The sequence below is a fragment of the Syngnathoides biaculeatus genome, chromosome 11 (genome assembly GCF_019802595.1).
Source record: "Syngnathoides biaculeatus isolate LvHL_M chromosome 11, ASM1980259v1, whole genome shotgun sequence".
NCBI lineage: Eukaryota > Metazoa > Chordata > Actinopteri > Syngnathiformes > Syngnathidae > Syngnathoides > Syngnathoides biaculeatus.
Genome location: NC_084650.1, coordinates 22,194,396 through 22,221,321, shown reverse-complemented (window position 1 = coordinate 22,221,321; position 26,926 = coordinate 22,194,396). Strand labels below are relative to the sequence as shown.

At 44.3% G+C, this 26,926-nt stretch overlaps 2 protein-coding genes across 5 annotated transcripts in view; both read left to right on the top strand.

Moving 5' to 3' along the window:
* Positions 1-21,505, top strand: part of ppp2r2ba (protein phosphatase 2, regulatory subunit B, beta a) — a 44,089-nt gene extending 22,584 nt beyond the window's left edge. For both annotated transcript variants that reach the window (XM_061835093.1, XM_061835094.1), the window contains 9 exons: positions 9,371-9,468; positions 11,135-11,300; positions 11,987-12,099; positions 15,174-15,351; positions 15,470-15,634; positions 17,301-17,470; positions 19,314-19,405; positions 19,502-19,625; positions 19,901-21,505. In XM_061835093.1, the coding sequence (XP_061691077.1) occupies positions 9,371-9,468; positions 11,135-11,300; positions 11,987-12,099; positions 15,174-15,351; positions 15,470-15,634; positions 17,301-17,470; positions 19,314-19,405; positions 19,502-19,625; positions 19,901-20,056 (1,262 nt within the window). In that variant the 3' untranslated portion in view covers positions 20,057-21,505. The remainder of the gene's footprint in view (positions 1-9,370; positions 9,469-11,134; positions 11,301-11,986; positions 12,100-15,173; positions 15,352-15,469; positions 15,635-17,300; positions 17,471-19,313; positions 19,406-19,501; positions 19,626-19,900) is intronic.
* gpr151 (G protein-coupled receptor 151) lies at positions 20,689-25,222 on the top strand. 3 transcript variants are annotated; one of them, XM_061835097.1, is made up of 2 exons: positions 20,689-20,821; positions 23,090-25,222. In XM_061835097.1, the coding sequence occupies exon 2, from the start codon at positions 23,097-23,099 to the stop codon at positions 24,393-24,395; it is 1,299 nt and encodes a 432-aa protein (XP_061691081.1). In that variant the 5' UTR covers positions 20,689-20,821; positions 23,090-23,096; the 3' UTR covers positions 24,396-25,222. The 3 variants fall into 3 exon arrangements, with proteins under 3 accessions (XP_061691081.1, XP_061691080.1, XP_061691079.1); XM_061835096.1 differs by having other exon boundaries at positions 20,706-20,844; XM_061835095.1 differs by lacking the exon at positions 20,689-20,821 and adding an exon at positions 21,256-21,323.
* The last annotated feature ends 1,704 nt before the right edge of the window (positions 25,223-26,926 follow it).

Sequence of the window (26,926 nt, the reverse complement as noted above, 5' to 3'; positions counted from 1 at the left end):
AGACAGAGAAAAAGGCGTTAAAATCTTCGATTGTGAACACGTGATGTCGTCAAGCTCATGAATAAAAAATGTCAAATATTTTCCAACAAGGAATTATAGTTTCAAGTCTAAATTTGTCCCGACTGGTGTCTCGCTCCCCTCTCCTTTGGTTCACCGCTAATATATAAAAAAAAAAAATGGAGAATCTATTGCATCGTTTCACTGAAAATGGAACCGATGAACGTTCAAGGTCTCTCATGCACACACAAACACACTGATAACTGAACACTGGACAAAAGCTGTTATTTCCGCTTCAGAGCATTAATTGGTGACGCTTCTATAGTGTGTGTGCGCGTGTGCGTGTGCCTGCGTGCGCGGGCGTGCGTGCGTGTTGTCTTCCCTGACCACAGATCGGCCTCTTGATTATCTGCTTGTTAGGTGTTTGATGCTTAACAGTTCCCTCATGTAACCACCAATCAGCTCGGCAAGCTGTTTGCTCAACATAACCCCCCCCCCCAAAAAAAAAAACAACTTAATTTAACTTAAGCTAAAGGCATTCATCAATCAAATCACGTGTCTCGTTAGGACTGCTCTGCCAGCATACTCGCTAATTATGCAGATTGTTTTGCATTTTCATGGCTGATGTGGGACAAGTAAGAAAATAACAATAATAACTTTCACTTGCAGTGATTAACTAAATGTGCTGCTATCTTGTCATGCATCATTTTGGAGTGCTTTTGACGGTTATTTATTTATTTATTTAAAAGTACATTCTCCCTATATACTGAAGCACCAATGTTTTTTCATGATGTTTTTATTTCATACCAAAGCTCCTCAAAGCCTTCCGGTAGTTTAGTTTTAAAGACACCAACACTACATTTTGCATGTTCGCTTCTTGCTGGGGTTGTGCAGGTTTGCCATGATGGGTCAGAGGCCGCACCCTAAATCCTGCAGAAGTTGCAAAGCTTGAAATGCAGTGTACTGGCTGACTGCTTGTTTCAACACAGACGAGGACACTAAGAAGTGGGGGATGGATGTGATGGATATCTTTGATGAAAAACCGGAGCATCTTCCGGTTGCTTTTTCCGCCCGAGTCCTTCAAAAGAGTCATTTCCTTGTTCTACTCAAGTCAAAGTGGATGAAAGGGACACAGGTTGTCAACGACTGCCTGGCCTGTGGACCATCTGTGCTTGTTTCAAACACGCCAAGCTTACTTTTGTTGAATTTTATTGCTGTAATTTATGATCGCTGCACCTCGTATATCATGAATGGGCGGGCGTGTGCCTATTGCTTGCTCCCTTTAAGTGATATGAAGTCAGACTGCAGCCAGAGATTATAAGAGCAGGTGTCTGGGTCTACATCCCAGCCTCATGATTCACACACAGGCCTGGTTCTTTCAGAACACACACAGAGATGATGTAGCAAACTATCATGGGCCCCCCCATCCCCTCCGACGGCTCCCCACCCTCCTCCAGGCAGTGCTTGCCCGGAGCAGCAGGACCCTGTAATGATGTCACATTTTAATGATATCAATGGGGCTGACCTTTGCCTTGCACCAATCCCATGCCTGGCTGAGTGTGTGGGCAGTTACAGTGATGAGACGCAATGTCGGTAACTACACATTCACAGTCACGTCTCCTGTCAAAACGCCATCATTATTTCAAAGAACGAAAATGACACGATGGTGTCATTTGCCATATTCACCAGCAGCCACCTGCAAATGACACATCCATCGCTAATGGCAACTGCGTAGATGGTTCTGGGACCCATGACTGCATGATTCGCTGTTAATGTGTGTGCCGACTTAATGTTGTTCTCCTACAACGCAGACCAGTGATCAATTTAATACTATCACCTTAAGAGGGTAAAAAAAGATGTAAATTGTTTCCTTGCTGTGAGGCAGGACCCAGCCTAATGTCTGCCTCGCTATTGATTTTGACTCCTTTACGGAACAATGACCTAAAGATCTCTTGGTAGCACACGTAATCTTTTCCTCCATCTCTCCCCCGCCCCCACTTTCTCTCATGTTTGCAGCTTATTCATGTGACTATGCGGCAATGTGTGATATGAACCCTTCGTCTGACTGAATACTGAGGCAGAGCTCATATCACAGAGCTCCCAATTCTTATTGGTCCCGCTTGTGAGTGCAGCTCAGCTCGCCTGTGCCAAGGCAAACGGCCTGGGGCTACACTTTAGGACCCCGGCATGAAAAGACTTAGCCCACTACACCCCCAGGTCCCATCCATTATTCACCACCAAACGTTCATAAGACCTCGCCTCACCACAACGTGCCAGTCGAATAAAATGTGCGTGCGTTACAGGGGTAATGGGGGTGGGCGCTTAATGGCGAGCTGTGAAGTTGGGGCAAGTCACACTCCTTATTCAGCAGCTGCTTTCTTGCCCTGATTAGCTTCATATTAAGTCTGCAGCGCCATGAAAATTTAATGAGAATTTATGAAAGTATAGCAGTGGCTGTAAAGCTGCGTGATTACATATCTATCTTTTTTTTCTCAGCTCTGCTGCAGTTTCCTGGTCAGCTATGCTGAGGTGCTGTGATGGCTTCACCATGTGGGAGTCTTTCAGCGTGCTGACAGCCAAGAGGCTGAGCAACGTTTGACCTCTCTGAACTTCATAATTGGGCGCATTATGATACATTTTGATAGCAGGGCGCTGCGTTCGTATGGGACACCAACACAGATTCTTTTATATTCTGGTGGTTATGTCCATGTAGGAAGATGATTTGCGACTCTCCCACTGACATCCCATCTTTGATTGCTTCAGCCTTGAAAACAGGATGAAAGGATTTCAGATAGAAAGCGTGGGGGGAGCTTTTGTTTTCTTGGTGGATTAAAATTCAATGTCCCCCGTTACTCCCCCCCCCACACCCCCCGATGCACTGCTCCTCACTCCACTCCCTCCAATTTCAATGCAATATCAACAAGAAAGGTTGGAAGATTTGTTGGTGTTTGATGGGTGCTTGATTCAATCATCGACTTCATTCTAATTAATGTCTGTCCTGTGCTGTTAGTTCGCCATTTGCCATGCATTGAATGACGTAGTGACACCTATTTCTCTAGAGTAGGGCAATGCCGAACATACTTACACACACGGGCCTACACATACACACACACACACACACACACACACACACACACACACACACACACACACACACAGACAAAAGGACAAAAGACGCAGCCATGCTCTCATGGGGCTGATCGAGGAGAAACCAGGTTAATTAGCTTGTTCACATCAGATCTTTACTAAGAGTCGTGCTCCTCTCGTGAAAAAAAATGCTGCTTTATGCTCTTTGGCTTTGTGTGGAGTTCATAAAGCTTAATAAAGCCCTTAATCGCACGGTTGCCAAACCAGTTGGTTAGCTGCAGGGTTTGTTCAAAGTTTTAATTGATCTCTATTGTAATACAGCTCTCAATGGAGGCTGTGATCAACTGTTTATTTTCGACAGAAAAACAAAAGATTCAATAATGCTTAATATACTGCACGTGTGATGAAGTGGACCTGTTAATCCCAAACACAATTTGTTCCAGTACATTGGTTGACCTCCATTTTGGGTGCATTTTCAAACAAAATGTTCCCGTCTCAATCATAAGACCTTTTTCTTTTTTAAATCTTTACAGAGAGCATTTTATGTTTTTATTTTAAGTAAATGGGAATTCCACACCAAAGAGTATTAAATGAGACCTGGAAAAATAATTATGGCCACACAAAATATAAACACTTGCGGTACAGTAGGGCTTTTTCCACTTAGGAGTGTAATCACTTTTGTTGCCAGCAATTAGTACATGAGTTGATTTGTGTTGAGTGATTTTAGGGGCTCAAGTATTCTGAACTGCTGAGCCTCATTTGCACTGAAAAAATGCCTTCAGATGACCATATATGGGAGCAACAACCCCTTCAAAAATTCACATATTGACATTCCTCTCCGAAAAGCAGCACAAACAAAGACAATGTCTCTGTGGGCTTGACAATGACTGGAGTTCTTGGCAGAAAAAGAAGTGGAAATGTAACCCAGCTATAATTTTAATGTTATGGATGACAGAAATGGTCAAAATGGTGGAGGATTGGTTAGCACATCTGCTTCACAGTTCTGAGGATCCTGGTTCAAATCCAGCCTCACCTGTGTTCTCCCTGTGCCTGTGTGGCTTTTCTCCGAGTGCTTGTTTATCTGCCTCATTCCAATAACAGGCATGACCTTGCATTAATTGAAGAGTCTAAATAACTCCCAGGTGTGTATGCGATTGCATTTTCTTGTTGTTGTTGATATGCACCCTGTGATTGGCTGGCAACCAGTACCCCGCCTCTCTCCCAGATTCAGCGGGGATTGTTGCCGGCATGCCAGTTACCCTAGTGAGGATAAGCAGTGCTGACAAACAAACCAAAATGTACAGTATGAAACAATTATTTCATGCTACAATAGGAAAAATGGAGATGGTGGGAGGATTTAGGAATTCCTATTAATTCAGATGGCTTTGGTGACTCTCCTGATGCGTTCAATTTGCAGTTTTACTGTTCTATCGCTAGGTTTTTTTTTGTGCAGGCATGGAAAGAGCTGTGTGTGTGATTTATGCACTTCCCCATGCATGAGTCCAGCTGGCTAAATCGTGTACTTTGCTTGGGAATGTTCATACGCACGCCTTACACGCACTTTTGGGGTTTCTGACGCTTGATAAATTTGGGCCATGGACTTCAATGTCTTTTCAGTTTCTTTATCGCTATGAGAGCCACTTTGAATGCAATTCAGTGCTACTTATATTTTATTCATGCCTGGTGGTGATTTATTTCTGTGCGATTGTGTGCAAATTAGTTGTGAAAATCATGAAGAATTAATTGAATTTTTCTTAAAACAAAGTGGCAAGATGCATTTAGGAGACCCTTACTGTATTTGACTCCAGATTACAGCCATCGCATAGGTTACAGAATTTTAATGGCATGCATAGTTGCGTATTGTCAGCAAAACAGTTCAAGATAATCTTATACTGTATTTGTGTGTGACATCACCAAGTGGCAGCATATAAACACTGAGCACAACAGGGCCAAGTCCTGATACCTGCGGGACTCTCCAAGTGATATTACAATAGTCATCAGTTACTTTACCACGGTATATATGTTGCATCCTGTCTAAGAGATAAGAGCTAAACCTAGAAAGTACTGAGGCTGTAATAGCGATACACTTCCGAGGTGATCTTGTCGTACGTTATGGTCGACAGTCTGAAAACCAGCCCTGAGGACAAGTAATGAAAGTATTGATGTGGTGTCGCAGTCCATAGATCTAGACCCATAGTTCAAATCAATAGTTCAAAACAATTGCTGGAGCCCTTCTGATCATTAAGATGTTGTGTTGCATTTTTTTTTAAAGAACTTTCAAAATAAATGAGATTTGAATGGAGTAAAATTGCAAAGACTTCCTTCTTATTTTCTTGTCATGCTCCTCTTCTCATAGCCCTTGTCTTAGATGGTCCCTTGTTTGGTGGTAAAACCCCCCAAAAACCTTTCAATCCTTCAATGCCAGCTGAACTGACCTGTTGTGAAGAGTGTTGAATACATACTGGCAGTTTCAAGTTTGATTATCCACATTTTGGTTAGTCTGTGAATTGTGTAAACTTTTGGGGGCCTTTAAATTTGGAGGTACCTTGCATTCCTGGGCCCCTTGATAATACTCGGAAAAATCAGATGGCATGCATGCTGTTGGTTGTCATAGTGAAGGAACGAGAGCGTGATGTGAATTATCCCCATGAGTCTGATCCTTTGACGTAGGCAGCTCAACGCAAGTGCTTTAATCCTGTCCTCACCGCGTCTATAACAAAGGCTTTACACGACTCTGTGTTCCTCTCCGGATTTCGATCCAAATTCTGCTTTCCGCACAGGTAAACGGTTTTGCCCTGCTTGATTTTACACAAGAACGCCTCTCGAGGTTGACCGAAACCTCACTTTGCGTTCGGCACTTGACAGGATGTCAGAAGAAAGTGTTGTCTTGAGCTGAGCCAGGATGCGTCCATTTTCGTTTGGGTCAGTCGGTTCCAATCAGAGGATCTGCACTACCATTTATTGACCTACTTAGTGGAGCAAACCCAAATCTTCACCTGTAACGAATCACTCTTTCGCTCCTCCCTCCCTTCTCTCCATCACAAACAATTCTCATCCTTCCTGTTACACCCGATGGACGTCGCATACGCTGGTCTATAAATACATTCGATATCCAGCACCCTGCTCATTCTCCTGGCTCCCTATTGCATTTCAGAATCAATAATACATACTGCATCTGTATTTCCATTTAGATATCTGGACTCGCGATTCCATTTTTGACGGCTGAATGAAAACCAGAAGAGATTTATAGCGGCTCACCTCGTCACAGAGCAGCAGTCCAACACGCTGTTGTTATTTACACGTTGTGATGAATGTGTGTCACGTGAAGCATGGCGAGAAGCACTGACCTGTCCGTGTCAGGCCTCGCTGGACCCACAATTGATGGCTTTTGTCTGGCTAGGGTCTGCTGATAAACCACGCTTGTGTGTGCATGAGCATTTCCGTATATAATTACATGGGAGCTTCCTAATCACCCCCATACTGTTAACCTCCCATGAGCCTATAGATAATAACAAATTCAAATGTATTGGCTTGCAATTGCTCTATTATGAGGTATCTAACTTGACTGTAAAAGAAAACATTAGTAAGGTTAAGACACCAACACCAGGCACACCCTTGGGCAAATTCTGAGTTATAGCGATGTGAGCGGCAAAAGACATTCTCTTTATTTTCTCTGTATTTCTTTTCTTGTGTGTGGATAAAAACTGTTAAATGGGTACAGTATTTCCAGTAAAATGCTCAAAAATAAGAAGATCCTAAACGCAACAACAGATTCTTTTTTCCTGTTTCCCCACTTTTTTGTGTGCAGGACCAGAATGTGGGCATTGAGCAAATAAAAATCTTCTTCAACTCAAATTTTGACAAGGTATAAATCACTTTGGGTTGCAACCCGTCAAACCAGAGTTCCATTAGTGCCTGAGATAGAATGGATCATCTGCTTTGAAGCCATTTGCATGCAGAAGTCGGGGGAAAAAACTAATTTAGGGGTTTCATCTTGACTTTCAGCTTCAATGACTTTTGGTGTCTGTTTATTTCTGTGAAATGACTGAAGGATGTATTGGTGTGTAAACTTGTTAAATGGTGTCCATCAATTACTGCTTCTCCTCAATGACTTAATGAGTTAATGAAAGGAGAAAAGGAGAGGGGTAAGATTGGTGGGGAGAGAGAGAGCGAGAGAGAAAGCAAGAATTAAAACAGGTTGAAAAAAAATGTTGGATGCTTTAATATGGTGTGCTCAACTGATTCCTCTGACAATTTGTGTTTGTGTGTGTGTGAGGTGGAAACCCTGAAATACACAAAGATGGGGATGCATTTGTTAGTACATGTGTGACTTGTGCAGTACATGATGAACTGTTTTTTTTTATACAGACTGTTATTAGTTTTGCGGCACGGTGGATGAGCTGGTAAAAGCGTTGGCCTCACAGTTCTTAGGACCTGGGTTCAATCCCGGCCCCACCTGTGTGGGGTTTCCATGTTCTCCCCGTGCCTGCATGGATTTTCTCCGGGTGCTCCGGTTTCCTCCCACATCCCAAAAACATGCAACATTAATTGGACACTCTAAATTGCCCCTAGGTGTGATTGTGAGCGTGGCTGTTTGTCTCCATGTGCCCTGCGATTGACTGGAAACCAGTTCAGGGTGTACCCCGCCTCCTGCCCGTTGACAGCTGGGATGGGCCCCAGCACTACCCGCGACCCTAGTGAGGATAAGTGGGAAAGAAAATGGACAGCTGAATTAGTTTCCTGATTGAAACGTGATCAGTCATGGCGCCACCTCAAGTCTTCAAGAACAGGCTTGAACAATAAGGCATGCAATTCAACAGGGCTGAGAACGTTACCTTTTCTTTGGCGTATATGTGAGGATATTATTCCAAGCCAGCCTCTCCCTGGCCCCTCCACCGCGCTTACGTGGCAGCTTTACTCGGACGCACAGAAAAAGCTGGTCTGCAGGTACTCTATTGTGAGGACATCACATCCTACGCTTGCATAATGTGGTAGCAGATTTTCACTCTTTTTCTGCACTCTCGCTGAATTACAGCTAGCATCAGCAACAAAGTCTATTGGCACACACACATACACACACATACACACACGCACACAACCCCGCTGACTGCTGCTTGAGAAGGAAATGGTCTCCATAGCAACATCCCCCTCTTCTTTTCACAAGAAGGTCCACAGAGGGTGTGTGTGTGTGTGTGTGTGTGTGTGTGTGATGGGGGGTGGGGTGGGGCAGAGATACGAAACAACTATAGCTCTTCTCCTGCTCTCTCTCCTGACTAAAATAATTTTCAGTGTTAAAAGAGAGAGGAAGCCTCTGCTGTACAATGTGTGACACACATACTAGCTCAGGGATGTGTAATCATCACACCCACAGTGTTTTTTTTGTAGAAGGAGAGAAAAATCTACTGTATCTTAAGCATGCATTAAGAACTGTAGTTAGAAATAGCAAAAAATCAAGTACATATGTATTGACGTGGCGGTACGGTTGAGCAACTGGTTAGCGCGTTGGCCCCATAGTTCTGAGCACTCGGGTTTAAATCCCGGCCCCGCCTGTGTGGAGCTTCTATGTTCTCGCCGCGCCTGCGTGGGTTTCCTCCGGGCTCTCCGGTTTACTCCCACATCCCAAAAACATGCAACATTAATTGGAAACTCGAAATTGCCCCTTGGTGTGATTGTGAGTGTGACTGCGATTGGCTGGCAACCAGGTCAGGGTGTACCCCGTGACCCTTGTGAGGAATAGCAGATCAGGAAATGGAATGATATTTTGACATCACCAAATACAGTATTTTCAGGCATGGGTTACAGGAATTACCTGTACTATATACTCACAGTCATCAAATTAAAAACACGCCTTTACAACAATAATCATGCTTAGTAACCTCAGAGAAGGCATTGCTTAATACAATCAGTGTTTTTAATCTCTAATTCCTCTTATCGGCAAAAGATATCGATCTTGTATTGGATCTGGAGTACCAAATATGGAAGATGCAGATGAAGCTGCAACTATGCTGCAATCAGGCACTTGCAGAAAAAAAACAGCAACATATTTTGGAAAACACAAAAGTGTAATTATTTGAGGCAAATTTGGCTCTCATTGCTGAAATATGGTGCTGGATATCAGCCAGTCACTTTCTCGTTACGCGAGCGTGTTTGAGATGTGTCCTCTGCTACTTAATGCCAGTGTTCTTCAAAATTGCCGCACTCTCTAATTTGTGTCTGCATTTCGAGGACGATACGCCTCGTGTGCATCCACACTGACATTTCTCTCACTCTTCTCTGTGTGCCGCAGCTGACATTATCTCAACAGTGGAGTTTAACTCATCAGGGGAGCTGCTGGCCACCGGGGATAAAGGAGGGCGCGTGGTTGTCTTCCAGAGAGAGCAGGAGGTAGGAAAAGCCCACCAAGCAATGCGGATCATGCTGGAACTCTGGTGCACTTCGACAGCCTCGATACAGTACAGCCTTTTTAAAGTGTGAAAATGTGATTATTTGTACCGTAATTCGCGGCCTACATTGCGCACCTGGTTCTAAGCCTCACACAGTAGATTTTTCAGGGAAATACCATTTGGTACATATATACATACGCCGCAGCTGTGTAAAAGCCGCAAGGGCCCACATTGAACTCCACATTGAAACAGGAGATATTTACAAAGAAAGACGGTACACAGAGTTTAACGTTAATGCTAATGCTGGCACCGCGCTAACGCTAGCGCCGTGCTAACGCTGTCTAGTAGGGCCGGTTAAAAAAAAAAAAAACATACTGGAAAAAATCACTGAGACACAACAGTTACACACTAGCGCAGCGCTAACAGGACCCGACCAGGAAAAGTTTCTGCCTTGGCACATATATTCCACCTAACCCTAACCCCTAACCACCGGTCTCACTCTTACCTTTTCTGCTTGAGTGCCCCCTTGCGGCCTTGAGAAAAAATGCACAAATAAGCCGCATCACCGCATAAACCTCAGGGTTGAAAGCGTGTAAAAAAAAGTCGCAGCAAATACGGAAGCTAATCTCTAAAACTAATCTGAAATTCAGAACGACGACGTCAAGAACTCCACAAAATGATTGTAAAGAATTCAAAACAGTCACTGCTGTTCAGATATACCAAAATGCATTAAACTTCCAATTTTCACACACACAAAAATGATCCAGTTTGCGTTTTTAATTATTGTACACTTACCTGACCAAAATTCTGTAAGAGATGTACTCATCAATTAGTTTACTTTTACCATATGGCAGTGTAGGACTGCAATGCATCATAGTAAAAGCTTCATGGGGGTTATTTCATTGAGCGCAAATGTATTTATACATAGTGTTGCAACATTTTGCAAACCTTCTTCGATTTTTATCATGGATCTATGGAAATATACAGATATTAACGGGAATATCCCGGAAATTATGCAAATGTCAGTTTAGTCTGTAACATGTCTTAGACAATTGAATTAAAAAAATAATAATAAGTTGATCAGTATGAGGTGGCACGGTGGATCAGCTGCAACGTGTTGGCCTCACAGTTATGAGGTCCCGGGTTCGATCCCGGACCCACCTGTGTGGAGTTTGCATGTTCTCCCCATGTCTGCGTGGGTTTCCTCCGAGCACTCCCACATCCCAAAACATGCAACATTAATTGGACACTCTAAATTGCCCCGATGTGTGATTGTGAGTGCGACTGTTGTTTGTCTCTATGTTGCCCTGCAATTGGCTGGCAACCAGTTCAGGGTGTACCCCGCCTCCCTCCCGTTGAAAGCTACGATAGGCTCCATCCCGCCTCACGAACCTTGTGAGGATAATTGGCAAAGAAAATGAATGGATGGATGATCAATATAATTGACAATTAAAAACCATGATCATTTCCTAAAATTCATGTGGAAACTTCCCAAAATGTTTCAGGAAATTTCCAAATCTTAGGAAAGTATAAACATGACCATTATAGTTTCATCCATCACTAACTGATCTTGTTAGATTGCTCAGTCACACTGTATTTAATATCAAAGACGGAAAATATGCATGTACCTTATTTGTCGTTATTTAGTATATGTTTTAACTTTGCAGAGTAAGAGCCAGCCCCAGCGTCGAGGGGAGTACAATGTTTACAGCACATTTCAGAGTCACGAGCCAGAGTTTGACTACCTGAAGAGTTTGGAGATAGAGGAGAAGATCAACAAGATCAAATGGCTGCCGCAGCAGAACGCCGCCTACTTCCTGCTCTCAACCAATGGTCAGTCATTTATGCTGACATTCCAGTAAATAAAAAAACGGGATTTGATGAGACTAATGTCACAGAAAGTATCTTCTCACCTGCTCGTGTGAACGTGTTTGCGTTCCACTCAGTTGAGCGTGTGCCACCAACAGAAGCCTTTAAATTTGGACTTTCACGCATGGCTACCACAGCACACGTAGACACACATGCACACATCAAATCATATCATCTCTTCACTTGCGCGCCGAGACCCGCGGAGGAGACGTCTTGCAGATTGCGGCCGTCACGCACGGCTGCTACGGACGCGCCGGCGGAGGCCGGGGCAGATGGCGGAGGGTCCTGGGGCGACGGCCTCGCCGCCGTGCCACCAATATACACAGCGGATATTGAAAGAAAAGACGGGAATGACACGAGTGCTGCCACCATCTTTCTCACTGGACCGAGAAGATGAGATGTAACTGATGTTTGTGATGCAGAATTGGAATGCACCCAGCTGGCGTTTTCAAGGCGGGGAGTCATCATCAACTTGTAGATTGGTATCGGTGACATTGCGCTCTGTGCCACCATTCATCATCCCGCACCCAGCTACATGCCAGATTGGATGCCGCCGCCCCCTCGCATCTATCTTGTATCCAAGATTGACTGTATCGGGAGAACTTTTCCAAGTGATTTTCTTTTTTCGTCTTCTTTTCTTCATTTCTCAGACAAGACGGTGAAGCTGTGGAAGATCAGTGAGAGAGACAAACGGCCAGAGGGCTACAATCTGAAGGATGACGATGGCCGCATTAAAGACCCGTCCACCATCACATCCCTACGAGTAAGATCCCAACTCTCGACTGGTTTTGGTCAACAATTCTGCATAGAATGATGTAAAATAGGAAGTCATACATATCCTGAGAAATGCTTTGTCAAAAAGTGTCAAAGATATACAACAATAAGGACTTTACTTTTGATTGATACTCTATGTGCCCTGCGATTGGCTGGCCATGAGTTCAGCGTGTACATGTGCCCTCTCGCTCAATATCACCTGGGATAGGCTCTGGCTCACCTGTGACCTCAATGAGGACAAGTGCAACATGGCAAATGGAAGGATGTTGCCTGTGTCACTATCCAAAAAGTCCAATCTTTTTAGAGCTAACAAATAATAGCTCACCAAGAGAAATACAGTATTAAAAATGCACAAAAGCATTAATATAAATACTTCCATCCACCCATCCATTTTTTTAACCGCTTATCCTCACAATAGCTGCGAGCAATGCTGGAGCCTATCCCAACTGTCAACGGGCCGGAGGCGAGGTACACCCTGAACTCGTTGCCAGCCAATCGCAGGGCACATTGAGACAGACAGACACATTCACAATCACACCTCGGGGCAATTTAGAGTGTCCAATTAATGTTGCATGTTTTTGGGATGTGGGAGGAAACCGGAAATCCACACAGGCACGGGGAGAACATGCAAACTCCACACAGGCGGGATATCAGAACTGTGAGGGCAACACTTTCCAGCTGCCCCACCGTGCCGCCAATGTACTGTAACGACTTATTCACATTAAAGTTAAGAAATAAAGCAACACGTTATATAGTTTTATTACAACAACAAAAAAAATTAATAGCCATTCCACTACAATGTTCAACAAAGCAAATGGAAATACTTCAGTGCGTTTTTAAAAAAAAAAATCTGTTGTTTGACTTCACTCATATTGGTGCATTGATTTTAATAATAATGTTCTGCTGCAGATGTTGTTTAATTTGATCTGATCCAATTTATTCCCTCGACGTCAGATTAAGGTTTCATTTTTTTTAATCTCAACACCCATGTGCTGCCTCTCAAGTGATGTGAAGGCAGAGAGAAGACAGCCAGAGGAACGAGTGATCGATACGTGCAATGAGGCGAAGACCACGGCAGAATCATCCTCGTTATAATTCCTCCTGCCATTTTCATAGTGACAGGGAACACACATAGGACAGTGCGTGTCATAATAGATTAGTGCTGTCTTCAGCGTGTCTGTACCTCTTTGTCTGGCTGGCCAGGGGATCACAGACACATAGAAGACAGGCTGGGACTGTGGAAATCCTGTTTGAGAGGTGCGAAATCTACATGGGCAGAGGGATGGGGTAAGAGTGTTGCTAAAATTTCATGTCCACAGAGCCTAAAACAAAAAGAGTATGAATATACTTGTAATTGACGTGATGCTGTGCTTTGCACAGCAGAGAGAATTGCAAAATATTACATCTTTGTTTCCGAAAGGGAGGGAGTTTATCGGAAAGGTGTACGGGGCCAGCTGAGGAGTGTTATTGTCATTGTAGGGGGGCTATGGGTTAATATGCTGTGTCTCTCTGGACAGCCTATGAAAGACATGGAAATGAAGTGACACCCGTGAAGATACAGCAACCCGCTGAGCTGACGCGTCTCTCTGTCAGTGCCAGCGTCGGACTAGAAAAAAAAAGGGAAGAAGCTGTCGATTTGTTCTCCTTGTTCGCTCCCTTGCTCTTGTTCTTTGTCTGGGTTTTATCTGGCCAACGGGGGGCTGCGTGCAGACAGGGACTGGGGCATCTTTGAAGCTTCGGCGCAGCAACTATTTATATGCATGGTGTGTGTGTGTGTGCAAGAGCTTTATTGCAAATTCTGGCGAGTTCAGTTATCATTCCTCAGCAGGATTTATTGACACCCTTAGGGTATCGCACTCTTCTTCCATTTTACCCTTTACTTCCTCTCTTGCGACCACGCACACACATAAGACTGAGAATGCTATTTTAGCTCTCGTGTGTGAGTCTTTGAGTTCCACTGTCTGATGGAGGTGGCTCATCAAACAGCCCCAAGCGTTTGCGTGGCTCCCTGCGCCTCATTAAGGATTGTAGCGTAAATGTCATGTGAATCCCTGCAATCTCAAGCTTGTGCCTCGTGTACACGGTCGCGATCTTTGTGGTCACACTTGCACACGTGTTGTCTGCACTAATAACAGATAAACAGACTCCAGCAAAACCAGCTCCCTAAAAACATGGATTATCATTCCAGTGATACCAGGCACATGAAAGCCTTCACCACGTTTTTTATGGTGACTACATTTTGGAAAAAAATAATCATAACCATAATCAAGTTTATCTTAAACATGATTTTTCATCCATCCATTTTCTTTTATGCTTATCCTCACAAGGGTCACAGGAGTGCTGGAGCCTATCCCGGCTGTCAATGGGCATGAGGCGGGGTACACCGTGAACTGGTTGCCAGCCAATCGCAGGGCACATAGAGACAAACAGGCGCACTCACAATCACATCTAGGGCCAATTTAGAGTGTCCAATTAATGTTGCATGTTTTTTGGGATGTGGGAGGAAACCGGAGTGCCCGGAGAAAAGCCACGCAGGCACGGGGAGAACATGCCAACTCCACACAGGCGGGTGCAGGATTAAACACAGGACCTCAGAACTGTGACGCCAATGGTTTTCCAACTGATCCACCCTGCCGCCCATTTTTCAGTCATTTCAAATTTGAGTTTTTATTCAACTACAGTACCATAACTAAACTTGAATATACATTAAAAGAGGAACCTGAAAATAAATTCCAAACAAGTAAAATATTAATATGTTAAAATAAAACCAATAATAAAAAAAAAAACTGCTGTTCCTGCGTTGCACACTTTGGCCTTTTAGGGTCGGTGAGGTGCACACATACACTTTATTCGGATATGAAGAGTAGAAGAAGAAAGTGTTGCACTTTATACATAGAAGATACACCAACATACACCACCCAAGCTGTTGAACAAATTTTTCTTCAAATGTAATGTTTTTATGATTGTGAGAAGCCAAAATCGAAGTAACGATGACATTTTGATTAATTGCCCAACCCCAGTTTATTTTCATATTATTATTTTATTTTTGCTCCATCTTTCCAGGTGCCGGTTTTGCAACCGATGGATCTGATGGTTGAAGCCACAGCCAGGCGTGTGTTCAGCAATGCCCACACCTACCACATTAACTCCATCTCCGTGAACTCCGACCTCCAGACCTTCATCTCCACCGATGACCTCCGGGTGAATCTGTGGAATCTGGAGATCACTGACCGCAGCTTCAGTATCCTCTTTCCTTGCTGAATTTATACTTATGGGCCTCAGTGCGGCATCGTGAATAAATATTTGACGCAAATCCAATGCTTAACGACAACAGTTAGTCCTTAGATCCCTGATCTCAGACATTGTGGACATCAAACCAGCCAATATGGAGGAGCTAACTGAAGTGATCACCTCAGCTGAATTTCATCCCCAACAGTGTCACACGTTCGCTTACAGCAGCAGCAAGGGCTCGATAAGACTGTGTGACATGAGGCAGGCGGCGCTCTGCGACAAGCACTGCAAATGTGAGTACCAATGGGTAACAGATGTGGGGAAAATTTCTTAGATTAGAGAGTAGCCAAATTCAAGATTTAAGACCCTACGCCAAGAATAAAATTATCCAATGGACTTAATAGAAGAAGATGAAAACAGAAGAAACTGTGAAGGAACACAAACCAGACAACACGGAGCAAATAAAACCAGGAGATTAATATACAGAATGAAATGAAAAGATGACACACGAGTGCAGTGACTATAGGCGAAGAGAACTAGAAAGTTAGCCAAGGCACATGAAGTGTTGTGTGAAACAAACAAGTACAATTGACATTCAATTATTTCTGACTGGACTCCAGCTTTGTGTGACTGTGACATGCAGCTGGTCCTCTGTTCAATACGCCAACCACTGATAAGCCATCAATAAATCTCATTGTGTGTCCTAAAAAATGAACTGCCAAGGCTCTGAGGCGTAACATCACATGTGTGCACTTAAGTTGAATGAGTAATGAATACATTGACATTTTAAGCAGAATAATCGATGGCAAAAGCAATCACATTAGGCCTCCACGGACGCACCTTGTTGTCCAATCATCTCCTTCATTTCCTTCAATGTATTGGCGTATTCACTGGTGCATGTGTTAACTAACACAGCCTGTTGTGAGGCATGGTGCATTTTGGTTCATTAGGGAACGTTGCAATTGTGAGCGTCGTGGAGTGGATGTGAGGCGCAAAGAGCACTGCAGGTAGGCGTTAGCTTCAAGCAAGGCAGGTTACTATTGACCCTGCGATGAAGATGCGTATGTATCCTTGTGAAAGCTGTATTTCCACACAACAATTTTGTGAGTATCACAAAACAACAACAACAAAATATATTAATCATTGTGCCCCCACACTCACATACGTACAACAATAAATCACTGAACTAAAATTAATCAGTGTCGCAATAAGATGGATGGACATATGAGAGAGGGATGAACGGAGAGAGTGGAGAATGGCAAAGATAGTGAGCTCCAGGATGGAAAGGAAGAGAGTGCCCCCCCCAACTCCCCAGGAAGCCTATTATGTGCCCCTAGTGGGGGGTGTTGGGCAGGAGCGAGGCCAGGGACCCACACACATGCATACAAACATGTATTACTGACACACACACGTAAATCCAGCGGGGCTCGAATGGGCCCAACACTTAGACATTGATTTGTTTTCTCTTATTTTTATCTCCTTCTAACCCCCCCATCGCCCACCCATTTTTCCATTTTTCACTCTGCATCCCTCATTAGACTCCCCACTGGCACAGCACAGTAGAGGGGGAGGATAGAGATGAGGAATTGAAGAAAGGCAAAAGAGGAGGAGGAAGAGCAGAAAACGACAATAACTTGACGGCTCGCGATGGAATGTCTGCCTCTCGTCGGCTGCGTGTGGATGAGCAGCTGCCAGAATCAATATGAATCATAACCAATATTTACCCATCCTACTGACCCACGCCTGTCTCCCCAAACACACACACACACACTCACGCGCACACACACACACACCACACACACACACACACACACACACATGAATAATCCAGTTGCATTGTTGGCATTGTTGTGTTCTTATTGTCGGTGGATGACGCCTCCGCAGCGAAATCGAGGCGTGTTGCAACGTCAAATCCGCTCTCTATGTTGAAAATATCATTGCATTTTTTTTCTTTTATAGATTTTGAGGAGCCGGAGGATCCCGCTACACGCTCCTTTTTCTCCGAAATCATCTCATCCATCTCCGACGTGAAGTTCAGCCACAACGGCCGCTACTTGATGACAAGGGACTACCTCACTGTTAAGGTGTGGGACCTGCAAATGGAGAACAAGCCGCTCGAGACATACCAGGTATGCGTACGCACATCCGTAGCAATGTTGCAATCACAACGTATTGATTTTGGCCTAATCGCGCGACATAATCCGGTTATACTGTCACACTGCAAACACGCCGCATTTAGCGATCAAGCCAGGATTGCGTATTGAGCCCCCGTCCTGCAAGAAAACAGATTGGCGTAGTATTGACTCAGCCTGAAGGGTAAAACCTCCCACCGTGCCGGGTCACACGGGTCACACCCACACTGTCTGATCATGGGGGGGCAATCTGAGGGTGGATCATGATTGATAAGGCGTCCGCAGGGCTCAAGGGATTTCCCTGTTCACTTCCCTGCCCACCTGCTGCCCATATCATCATCACCATCATCATCATCATGGTCGCTGGGTCTGGTGAGTCAAGCGTGTGAACACGCAGTTTATGGGTGCCCGCTGATTCTCTTGGGAGGCGGCATTGTGGAAAAGTGCGGGCATAATTCAACACGTTGACATGAACACAAAAGCACAACCGAGGCAAAGCCATAAAGCTTTGGGTGCTCGTTTGCATCACTTGCTTCTCAACACTCACACGCTTAAGGCCTTTGACAACGTCACTTTTAAGGCAAACGTTAATATTCACAAGGCTGTACATAAATTCTAGTTGCCCACATAAGCGCTGGCTTAACGTCATGTCCAAATATGGGAACTGTCAATGTCCAATATTAGTAAATTCCACATTTTTTTTCACAATTCTACACAGTATTGGTCTATCCCGACATGTGTGAGTGTTATTTTTACAATTTATTGACTATCCTGGAAAGTTTAGAAATTTGAGTGCTTTCCTTTGACAGTGCAATGGTAATGGCTCAAACACAGAGTTTTTGGGGTTTTCTGAAAATAAGAGTTGTTTTTGGAGGTAGGAAGATTCCACCGACGGGAACGGTAGAAGGTTTTGAAGGAGTTTTTAAAACTCAAGAATGTTAACTGTCCCGAAAACATATTTTTTTCCAGAACAGTAGAAACCCTGAAATATCCACGGCCAAAAGTAAAGAGACCAACAGTTTGGTATAAAAGTGCTTTCTCTATCATTTCATTGGTAAAATAATCAAAATTGTTCCGTGCTGTGTGCTATAATAGAGGCAGAGTGTGTGTGTGTGTGTGTGTGAGAGAGAGAGAGAGAGAGAGAGAGAGAGAGAGAGTAAGAAAGGAGCATTAAAGGACGTGTACCTGTGCGTCCATCCATCCATTTTCTTTGCCGCTTATCCTCACGAGGGTCATGGGGAGTGCTGGAGCCTATCCCAGTTGTCAACGGGAAGGAGGTGGGGTACACCCTGAACTGGTTGGCAGTCAATCGCAGGGTATATAGAGACAAACAGCTGCACTCACACCTACGGGCAATTTAGAGTTTCCAATTAATGTTGCATGTTTTTGGGGATGTGGGAGGAAACCAGAGTGTCCAGAGGAAACCTACACAGGCACGGTGAGCACACGCCAACCCCACACAGGCGGGGCCAGGATCGAACCCGGGTCCTCAGAACTGTGAGGCCAATGCTTTTCCAGCTGACCCACCATGCCGCCCCTGTGCATCCATGTTGCACAAAAACAATAAAGCTACTGCAGAGAGATCTTTACTGACCCAAACTTGTTTTCTATCTATTCTATTTCTATCTATTATTTTCTATCGTGTTGCCTGGAGTGCATAAATAAAAACATCATCCTGCAATTTGCATTCATATGTCCCCACATTTTGATGAAAAATAAAAACCCAGATGCATCACACATGAAGAAAAAGAAAGATTGTTGAGTGACCAAAGTATATCAAGTGACATAGGAGGGTGCTTTGACTGTCCCGACATGATAACATTTTGTGTTTGTTTTCTAGGTTCACGACTACTTACGGGGCAAACTTTGCTCCCTCTATGAGAACGACTGCATCTTTGACAAGTTCGAGTGTGTCTGGAATGGATCAGACAGGTGACATCCGTAGACCCTCCTCTCATCAGATTGTCAGAACAAATAACACTCTACTTTTCTCTCACTCTCTCTCTCTCCTTTCTGCTGTTGAATCAGCGTCATCATGACCGGCTCCTATAACAACTTCTTCCGGATGTTTGACCGCAACACCAAACGGGATGTCACGCTGGAAGCATCCAGGGAAAACAGCAAGCCCAGAGCCATTCTCAAGCCTCGCAAGGTGCACGCATCATTTCACACAAACTTAACCGTGGATACGCCTGCCCCTTTGACAAACAAAACAAAACAAAACACATCAGCAGGGAAAGTGTCAATTTGGAGCTTCTTAATTTGACCACTGCACAAAATAGTTGGCAGCATACTGTGTTTTTTTTTTTCAAGTGGAAGATTTGATGCATGTCAAATAAAATTAGAGTGTGCTGCGTGTGTTAATATCGTTGTGACTGCTTAGTGTAGTTTTTAAAGGCTGTAAAACTAGGCCTCCTGTCCTTGCAGGTGTGCGTGGGCGGAAAACGCAGGAAGGACGAGATCAGTGTGGACAGCTTAGACTTCAGCAAGAAGATCCTTCACACGACGTGGCACCCGCACGAGAACATCATCGCCGTGGCGGCCACCAACAACCTTTACATCTTCCAAGACAAGGTCAATTAAAGCGTGCCGATCCATGTGTTTGTCTAAACAGAAAAAAAAGCAGTATGGAGTCCTGATGTCCATCCTGCACCTCCCCTCGGGGCGGAGGGCTTGTCGCTGCTAACCTGATTTGCGCTAAGAACGTGCAGCGGTTTTTTTTTTTCTTCTTCCCCTGCAAGTGGACGTACAGTTCTGGAATCTTTGGGGACGTGACAAAGTTTTCCAATCATTTAATTTATTTAGCCATACGCACACAAACGGAAGGGAATCCTGCGCAACAAGATTACAGCTGCATGAGCAACAAGATGTAGCAAAGACACTGGAGACAAAGGTGGGGAGGAGAGGTGTGTGCGGATTCAATGGCCGCAACAGAGCACGTGATAGTGACTCGTTGTCCTGTAGCAAGAGCGCCCCCTCTCTTTCGACCTGCTGCAGTGCAAGTGAGGCATCATTTGGGACGGCACGACCTGCTGCTGCAAATTCAAAGGGCAGAAGAAGAGACTGTGACACGTGACGAGTCTTTCTACTTTAGTCGTTGATGTGAATGAGGCTATTTTTGATGCTTTTGATTTTATCAATGATTGTGATTAGCTGCTGTGGTGCCTTCTTTTGGTATGTGGGGGTTCAATGTAGGGGGTGTGAGGATGAGGGGGGCAGGAGTGTAAATGTTTCCACTTTAGGGGTTTTGTTTTTTGTTTCTCATCCGTCTCTTAAATGAACAAAATGATTTGAAGGCAAAACATTGCTTGAGATGACAGGAGCAACGACGACTCCAGGGGCTTGAAGGTAAACACGAAGACGTGTACAATGTAAGTCCGCCACAAGCCCGTCGGCGATGTGACGCCAGTTTACAAGTGACATTCGAAAGCCATGTCATACCCTTCCTTGAAATAAAAGCACCAATTGATTGAGCGATAAATGTACAAAGAAAATCAAGCTGTGATTTCCACTTAAAGGAGACATAATATGGGCTCTAACTCGCGGAGCAAGCCATTTATATGCTTTACTGTGTGTATGTGGCGCATGTCAATTTTCCACAATATGTCGCCTTTAAGAGACAAATTACAATTGTAAAATGTTGCATGTGATGGACGAAACATGATGACATTTAGATAACTGAATTCTGCAGACCGTCTGCAGCACTCTGTGGGGTCGTAGTTGTTTTCCTTAAGTCGCGTTTTTATCTCCGCTTGTTCGTTCATACTCGTTGGATGAGTGCGGTCACATGTTGCAGGTTGGAATTTAGCACCTGTCTGAAATTTTGTGTGCAGAGCCAGCGTCCACCGAGGTAAGCACTAAATAAAAAGGTCTAAGCAAACTCTGTCGAATCAGGGAATTCATACTGTACAAACTTTAAAACAAACCGAATTTGTGAAAACTTTTATAGCTCAGAATGTCATAATGAGAATGACCATGCAGTCTTCATGCTTACTGGACTTTTTTTGATGAAAAAAAAAAAATGGAATAAAGATGTGCGAGTTCAAACCCAACCTGTGGTTTTGTGTACGAAGGAGACTTTGAATTAAGTGCGCCCTCATGCGGACAAAACGCTACAATCATCATCGTCGTGTATTGCAAAAGTGTGCAGTAATGATCATAGATGAATTCATTTCTTTATATGATGATGATCATTGTGATATGATAACACTGAATTTAATCTTTATAACACAAACCCCACCCCCAATGAAGTTGAGACATCGAAAATTTAAACATAAACAATATAATGATGAGCAAATCCTTTACCTACTGTCTATTCAGATGAATAATCCATCCATCCATCCATTTTCCTAGCCGCTTATCCTCACGAGGGTCACGGGGAGTGTTGGAGCCTATCCCAGCCACTGCCACACTCACAATCAGACCTAGGGGCAATTTAGAGTCTCTAATTAATGTTGCATATTTTTGGGATGTGGGAGGAAACCGGAGTGCCCTGAGGAAACCCACACAGGCACGGGAAGAACATGCAAACTCCACACAGGCGGGGCTGGGATTTGAACCCCGGTCCCAAGAATTGTGAGGCCAACGCTTTGCAGCTGCTCCACCATTCCACACAATCAAATTAATAAAGCATTTTTAAAGCATTAATTCATCTTAAATTTGATGCCTTCAGCCTTCTTCTTACTTCTTATTCAGTTGCTCAACAGTCTGGGGTCTTCGTTTTGCAGTATTTTGTACTTCTTGTTGTGCTGCACATTTTCAATAGGACGCAGGTCTGGACCGCTGGCAGCCCAGTCTATGATTTCTGCATAAGTAGTAAAACTAAGTTAGGGTTTCAAAATAGATAAGTAATAGTTAAGTAAATTTAATGGAGATTTTGTGGGAATGGTTCTCCAACATTGGGGAGGGGGCACTTGGAGTCAAATGCGGAGCAACAATCTCTGTCATCTTTCATCAGGGTTTCTTCTTAATTTGCACGAGTTACATAATCCAGATATAATCTCATATCGAAATTAGTCGGACACATGATGTAATAAAAACAACCAGAAAAATAAATGTCTACTTTATTTACTCAAATGTCTGATTATTTTATTTTAAATTATTATATCATACTGATATAGTTGCAATTAGGGTTTGTATATATAAAAATATAAACAGGAGCAACAGACTGAACTTGATTTACTTTCACACAGCATCAATAAATTGCAGTTTTGTTGTTAGTTTTGTCTTTAGTGAGCTAGAACGTATTGCTATGGAATAAAATAATCCCTGTCACCTGCATGTGTCAAGTGGTGCAAAATGGTACTTATCGCTGCGGTCTTCTTAATTGGCCCCGTGAGATCTGAGTCTGGCTCCTTTTGTCGGCTGCACGGCACCCCAGCTGTCAATCAAACGGCATCTTTATAAGTCGCCACCCGAGCTGCAGCTTTATGTCTCCAAATAAATGCGCAGGCGAACAGCCGCGAGCCTCAGTCCACAGACTGGCGAGCACTACAGCAGTATTCAATCGGTTTGATTTATATCTATACATACAGCATACGGGGTGAAATCTTTTTCCTTGTTTTAATTTATTGGGGTCACTTTTGACATCATATTTCATTGATCTCATTTTTCCAGGTGAGAGATGAACAAACTGTCTGGGAACAATTCGACGGTGATGAACAGCTCCTTGACCAAGTGGTCATTCAACGATGGCGGCTCTTTCCAACATTTGGACCCCAGCGAGCTGAGGGTCCTGGTGCCGGCCATCCTGGGCTTCATATGTGTCCTGGGCTTGGCTTGTAATTTCACCGGCGTGGCCATCTTGTTCTCCAACGCCCACAGGGGCAAACTGTCTCTCATCAACTCCCTCATCTTCAACCTGATGTTCGCCGACGGGCTGGTGCTGCTCTTTACCGTGCCCTTCCGGGCCGTCTCCTACTCCAGGCCGAGCTGGTCCCTGGGATGGGTGGCGTGCAAGACGTCCGACTGGTTCTTTCATTCTTGCATGGCAGCCAAAAGCTTCACAGTGGCCGTCATGGCAAAAGCCTGCTACTGCTACGTGTCCAACCCAACCAAGCAGGTGAGCATCCACCTGGGCTCCATCTTGTTGGTCTTCCTCTTCATCTGGCTGTCGGCTTGCACCGTTCCCATCCCTCACTGGCTCTTTGCCACACTGCAACCTGGGCTCCACGGGCTCACGTGTGTGCTGCAGGTCCCCCCTGAAGCATGGGGGTTCATGTTTGTGTACATAAAGGCGTACCCGCTGGGGGTGTACTGTGCCCCCCTCAGCTTTTCCCTGCTGTACTTCTGGAAGGCTTACAGCCAGTGCCAGCGGCGCTCCAGTAAGACTCAGAATTTGCGCACACAGATCAGGTCCAGGAAGCTCACCTTGATGCTCTTCAATCTCACCATAGCCACCGCCGTCCTCTGGCTTCCGCAGTGGGTGGTGTGGGTTTGGGAGCGCCTCTCGGCAGACGGAGCGACCGCAGGATCGCAGAACTTCATCTCTCCTCCTCCTCTTCTCATCGCCCTATCGGCACAACTGCTCAGCTTCTCGCTGTCGCTCGTCAACCCTCTCATCGTGCTCTGCCTCTCCGAGGAGTTCCGAGAGGGCTACCGCGGGCTGTGGAGGCGCCTCACCCTGCGCAAGCACCCCCCCTCCAAGCCCGGACCACACAAACCCACCTCGCTCCAGTCGCCTCGCCCAAGACCGGAGACTTCTGGCCAGGAGAGGGATGAGAGGCGCGTTGGACCAATGATCACCAAGCCGGGGACCAGCAGAGATGCCGCACCGGAGCAAGGCGCAGTGCGAGCAGGGGGCGATGTTGACAAAGATGGGCTCGTCCTGCCGGACGTGGAGCAGTTCTGGCATGAGAGGGAGTCCGGATCACATTTGGATGAAAATGACCCGGTACCGTGGGAACATCAGGACCACTGCTAGAGAAATTAACAACCAGCTAAATCTTATAATTATATCAGCAACATTTTTTTGTCTCTCTGTGAATTGGGCTGCACAGTATAATCGCTGATGTTCTGTGTATTTTTGTGTACATCTTTTGCAGGGTCCAATTAATGTGGAATACAAATACCTTTAATTGTATGGTAGTACTATCTATCTGTGTAAATTATTGCTTATTGTTGGTTGGAAGAGGATATGCTTTTTGTGTCAATGGAAGCAATATGTACCAAAAAAAAAACAAAAAAACTAGACAGTTAAACCCACTATAATGTGTACCTGGGCCTTATTTTGAGAAAGTGAATGTTTCTATTTGTTGAATGATCATGTTCTTGCTGCTGATGACACATAAATGGCAAAGGTTAAGGACATTTAACGTCATTTGTACAGCCACAGAGCAGTACAGGTGCATGGGAGTTTCTTGTGTAAGTCTTATTGAGTCCATTAATGTAAAAACATTTGAAATTAAAAGGCAGTTTGTGTACAGTACAAAGTTAAAAAGAGATTGCTATTTTCATTTTTTTAAATAGTTTTTGACTATTTTCCACATCCCAAATTATTCAGAGAACTCTAAATGTATAGTTAATAAGAAATTTCTAGAATGTCTCTGAAGTTCCTGGAATCCTTTATAATGCTGCCAAAGTGAGTTGCGATTTCTCAAAAATTGTCCAGGAGATCAACCATTTTCAAATAAAATATTAATGTTTTAATTCAACAATTTAGAATCTTTTGCCACTTTCTTGTGTCATTTCCTGCTAAAGGACAATCCAAATAAATAAATAACGATTTTGAGCTTAATATTACATAAACCTTTGTATTTTGCTGGCAATGGATGCTGTTTGTAAAGTTGAGCTTTTGTGAAATATATACAGTACAGTGACAAATCCAAGTTCATTCTCTTTAATATTGACATCTCCACTTTTAGAAAGAGTTTTAAAAAGTTGAACACCATTTATGTTAAATGTCAGTGTTTACCACGTGTGCAAGTCTGTAATTCCAGTCACGTTATTTTTGTTGTTGTTGTATTCACCAATAAAATCATCTGTAACAAAAGGGCCTTTTACGTCCTGTCTGTCAAGCTCTGCCAATGACGCATCAGCGAGCTGGATCATAAATCACCGGATGATCCCCCGCTGACATCAGCTCATTAATATATTTTCATAAGGGCATCCACGACGCTGTCTAATTGGTCTTTTCCTCTGAACTCAGACGGAACCCATTCAGTGGACTCTCTGTGTACTCCCCCTTGATCCGCTTGAGGCTGATAGGTCAAGACCTCTCACTTCAAGCGATGAACCACATGAAAGAAAACTGCGCCCTGAGTTTTTTTTTTTTTTTTTTCTGGGACAGATCGAGCCCGTCTGAGTCTCTGCTTTCAAATGACGCCGCCAGCCAGCCACCTGTTATCAGAATCACTTCAAATTCTGAATGTAAGCGTCTGCGCTGAATTCCTCTTACTACGGCCTCGCCTCCCTGTGACATTTCCCAACTCATTAATCATTGACGTTGACCTTTCTTTGCCTGAAGCAAGCGAGCAACACTTAACTATATGAGGCGCCACCCGTCCCAGGGGTGGAGACTTGGCCATAAATACTCAGGCCAAGAAGACGACTACACAACAATACAGTTGGTCGGACCCATTGTTAATACGTAAGGACCGCTGAATCAGTCTGCGTCCATGCAAACCAAATATTTCTCTATTCAGCTCTACAATGCAGGCCCTGATCTGATGATGACGATGATGATGATGATGGGGATCTCAGTGAATAAAATCAAGGTTTAATCAGCGACTGATTGGGAGCAAATGTTTTGAAAAGGTCTGACTAATCTAAATTAAAAGTAAAAAAAAAAAAAAAAATCCCCCAAAATGTGATTAGGTCTTTCGACGAGGCTGCGGTGGTCTCTTTCCCAGCCGCTGGCTGCCCCCTCCCGCTCTCCCGCTGTGAGAAAAGGCGGGGGTGTTTCATCCTCCAGCCAATAATCATCTCTTATAAATGAATCACAGCAGGGAGGGACACGCTAGTCAGACACTAATTGTGCTCAGCGGGTGGGGGCGGGGAGGGGTGCGCTTGCAATTAAACCTGTCGGCTGGTGCAGACAAGTGTCCCTCAAGTGTCACACTCTCATCACTACTATTGAGTGTCATGAGTACACGCAGTACTTTTCAATGTGTGTGTGGTTGTGTGTGTGTGTGTGTGTGTGCGTGTGTGTGTGTGTGCGTGCACATGTTTGTTCGTGTGGTCACATTTGACAGGGAGAGATCAAAAAGTATCTTTGTAAACGATATTTTTTGGATTAAATGATGGGGTTGTTCTTTGTTCTGTTGTTCTCTCCGCTTTCTGTGTAATCAAAGTGTTTCTTTCCTTTCTCTTCAGTGCTGGGCGACAAATGTGAGTGACCTGCCACCCCCTTTTTTTTTTTAACAGTGAAGAAAATAAGTATTTGAACACGCTGCTATATTGCAAGTTCTCCCACTTAGGAATCATGGATGGGTCTGAAATTTTCATCGTAGGTGC

Coding starts and splice junctions, on each gene's coding strand:
- gpr151 (XM_061835097.1), top strand. CDS start 23,097: ATGAACAAACTGTCTGGGAACAATTCGACGGTGATGAACAGCTCCTTG.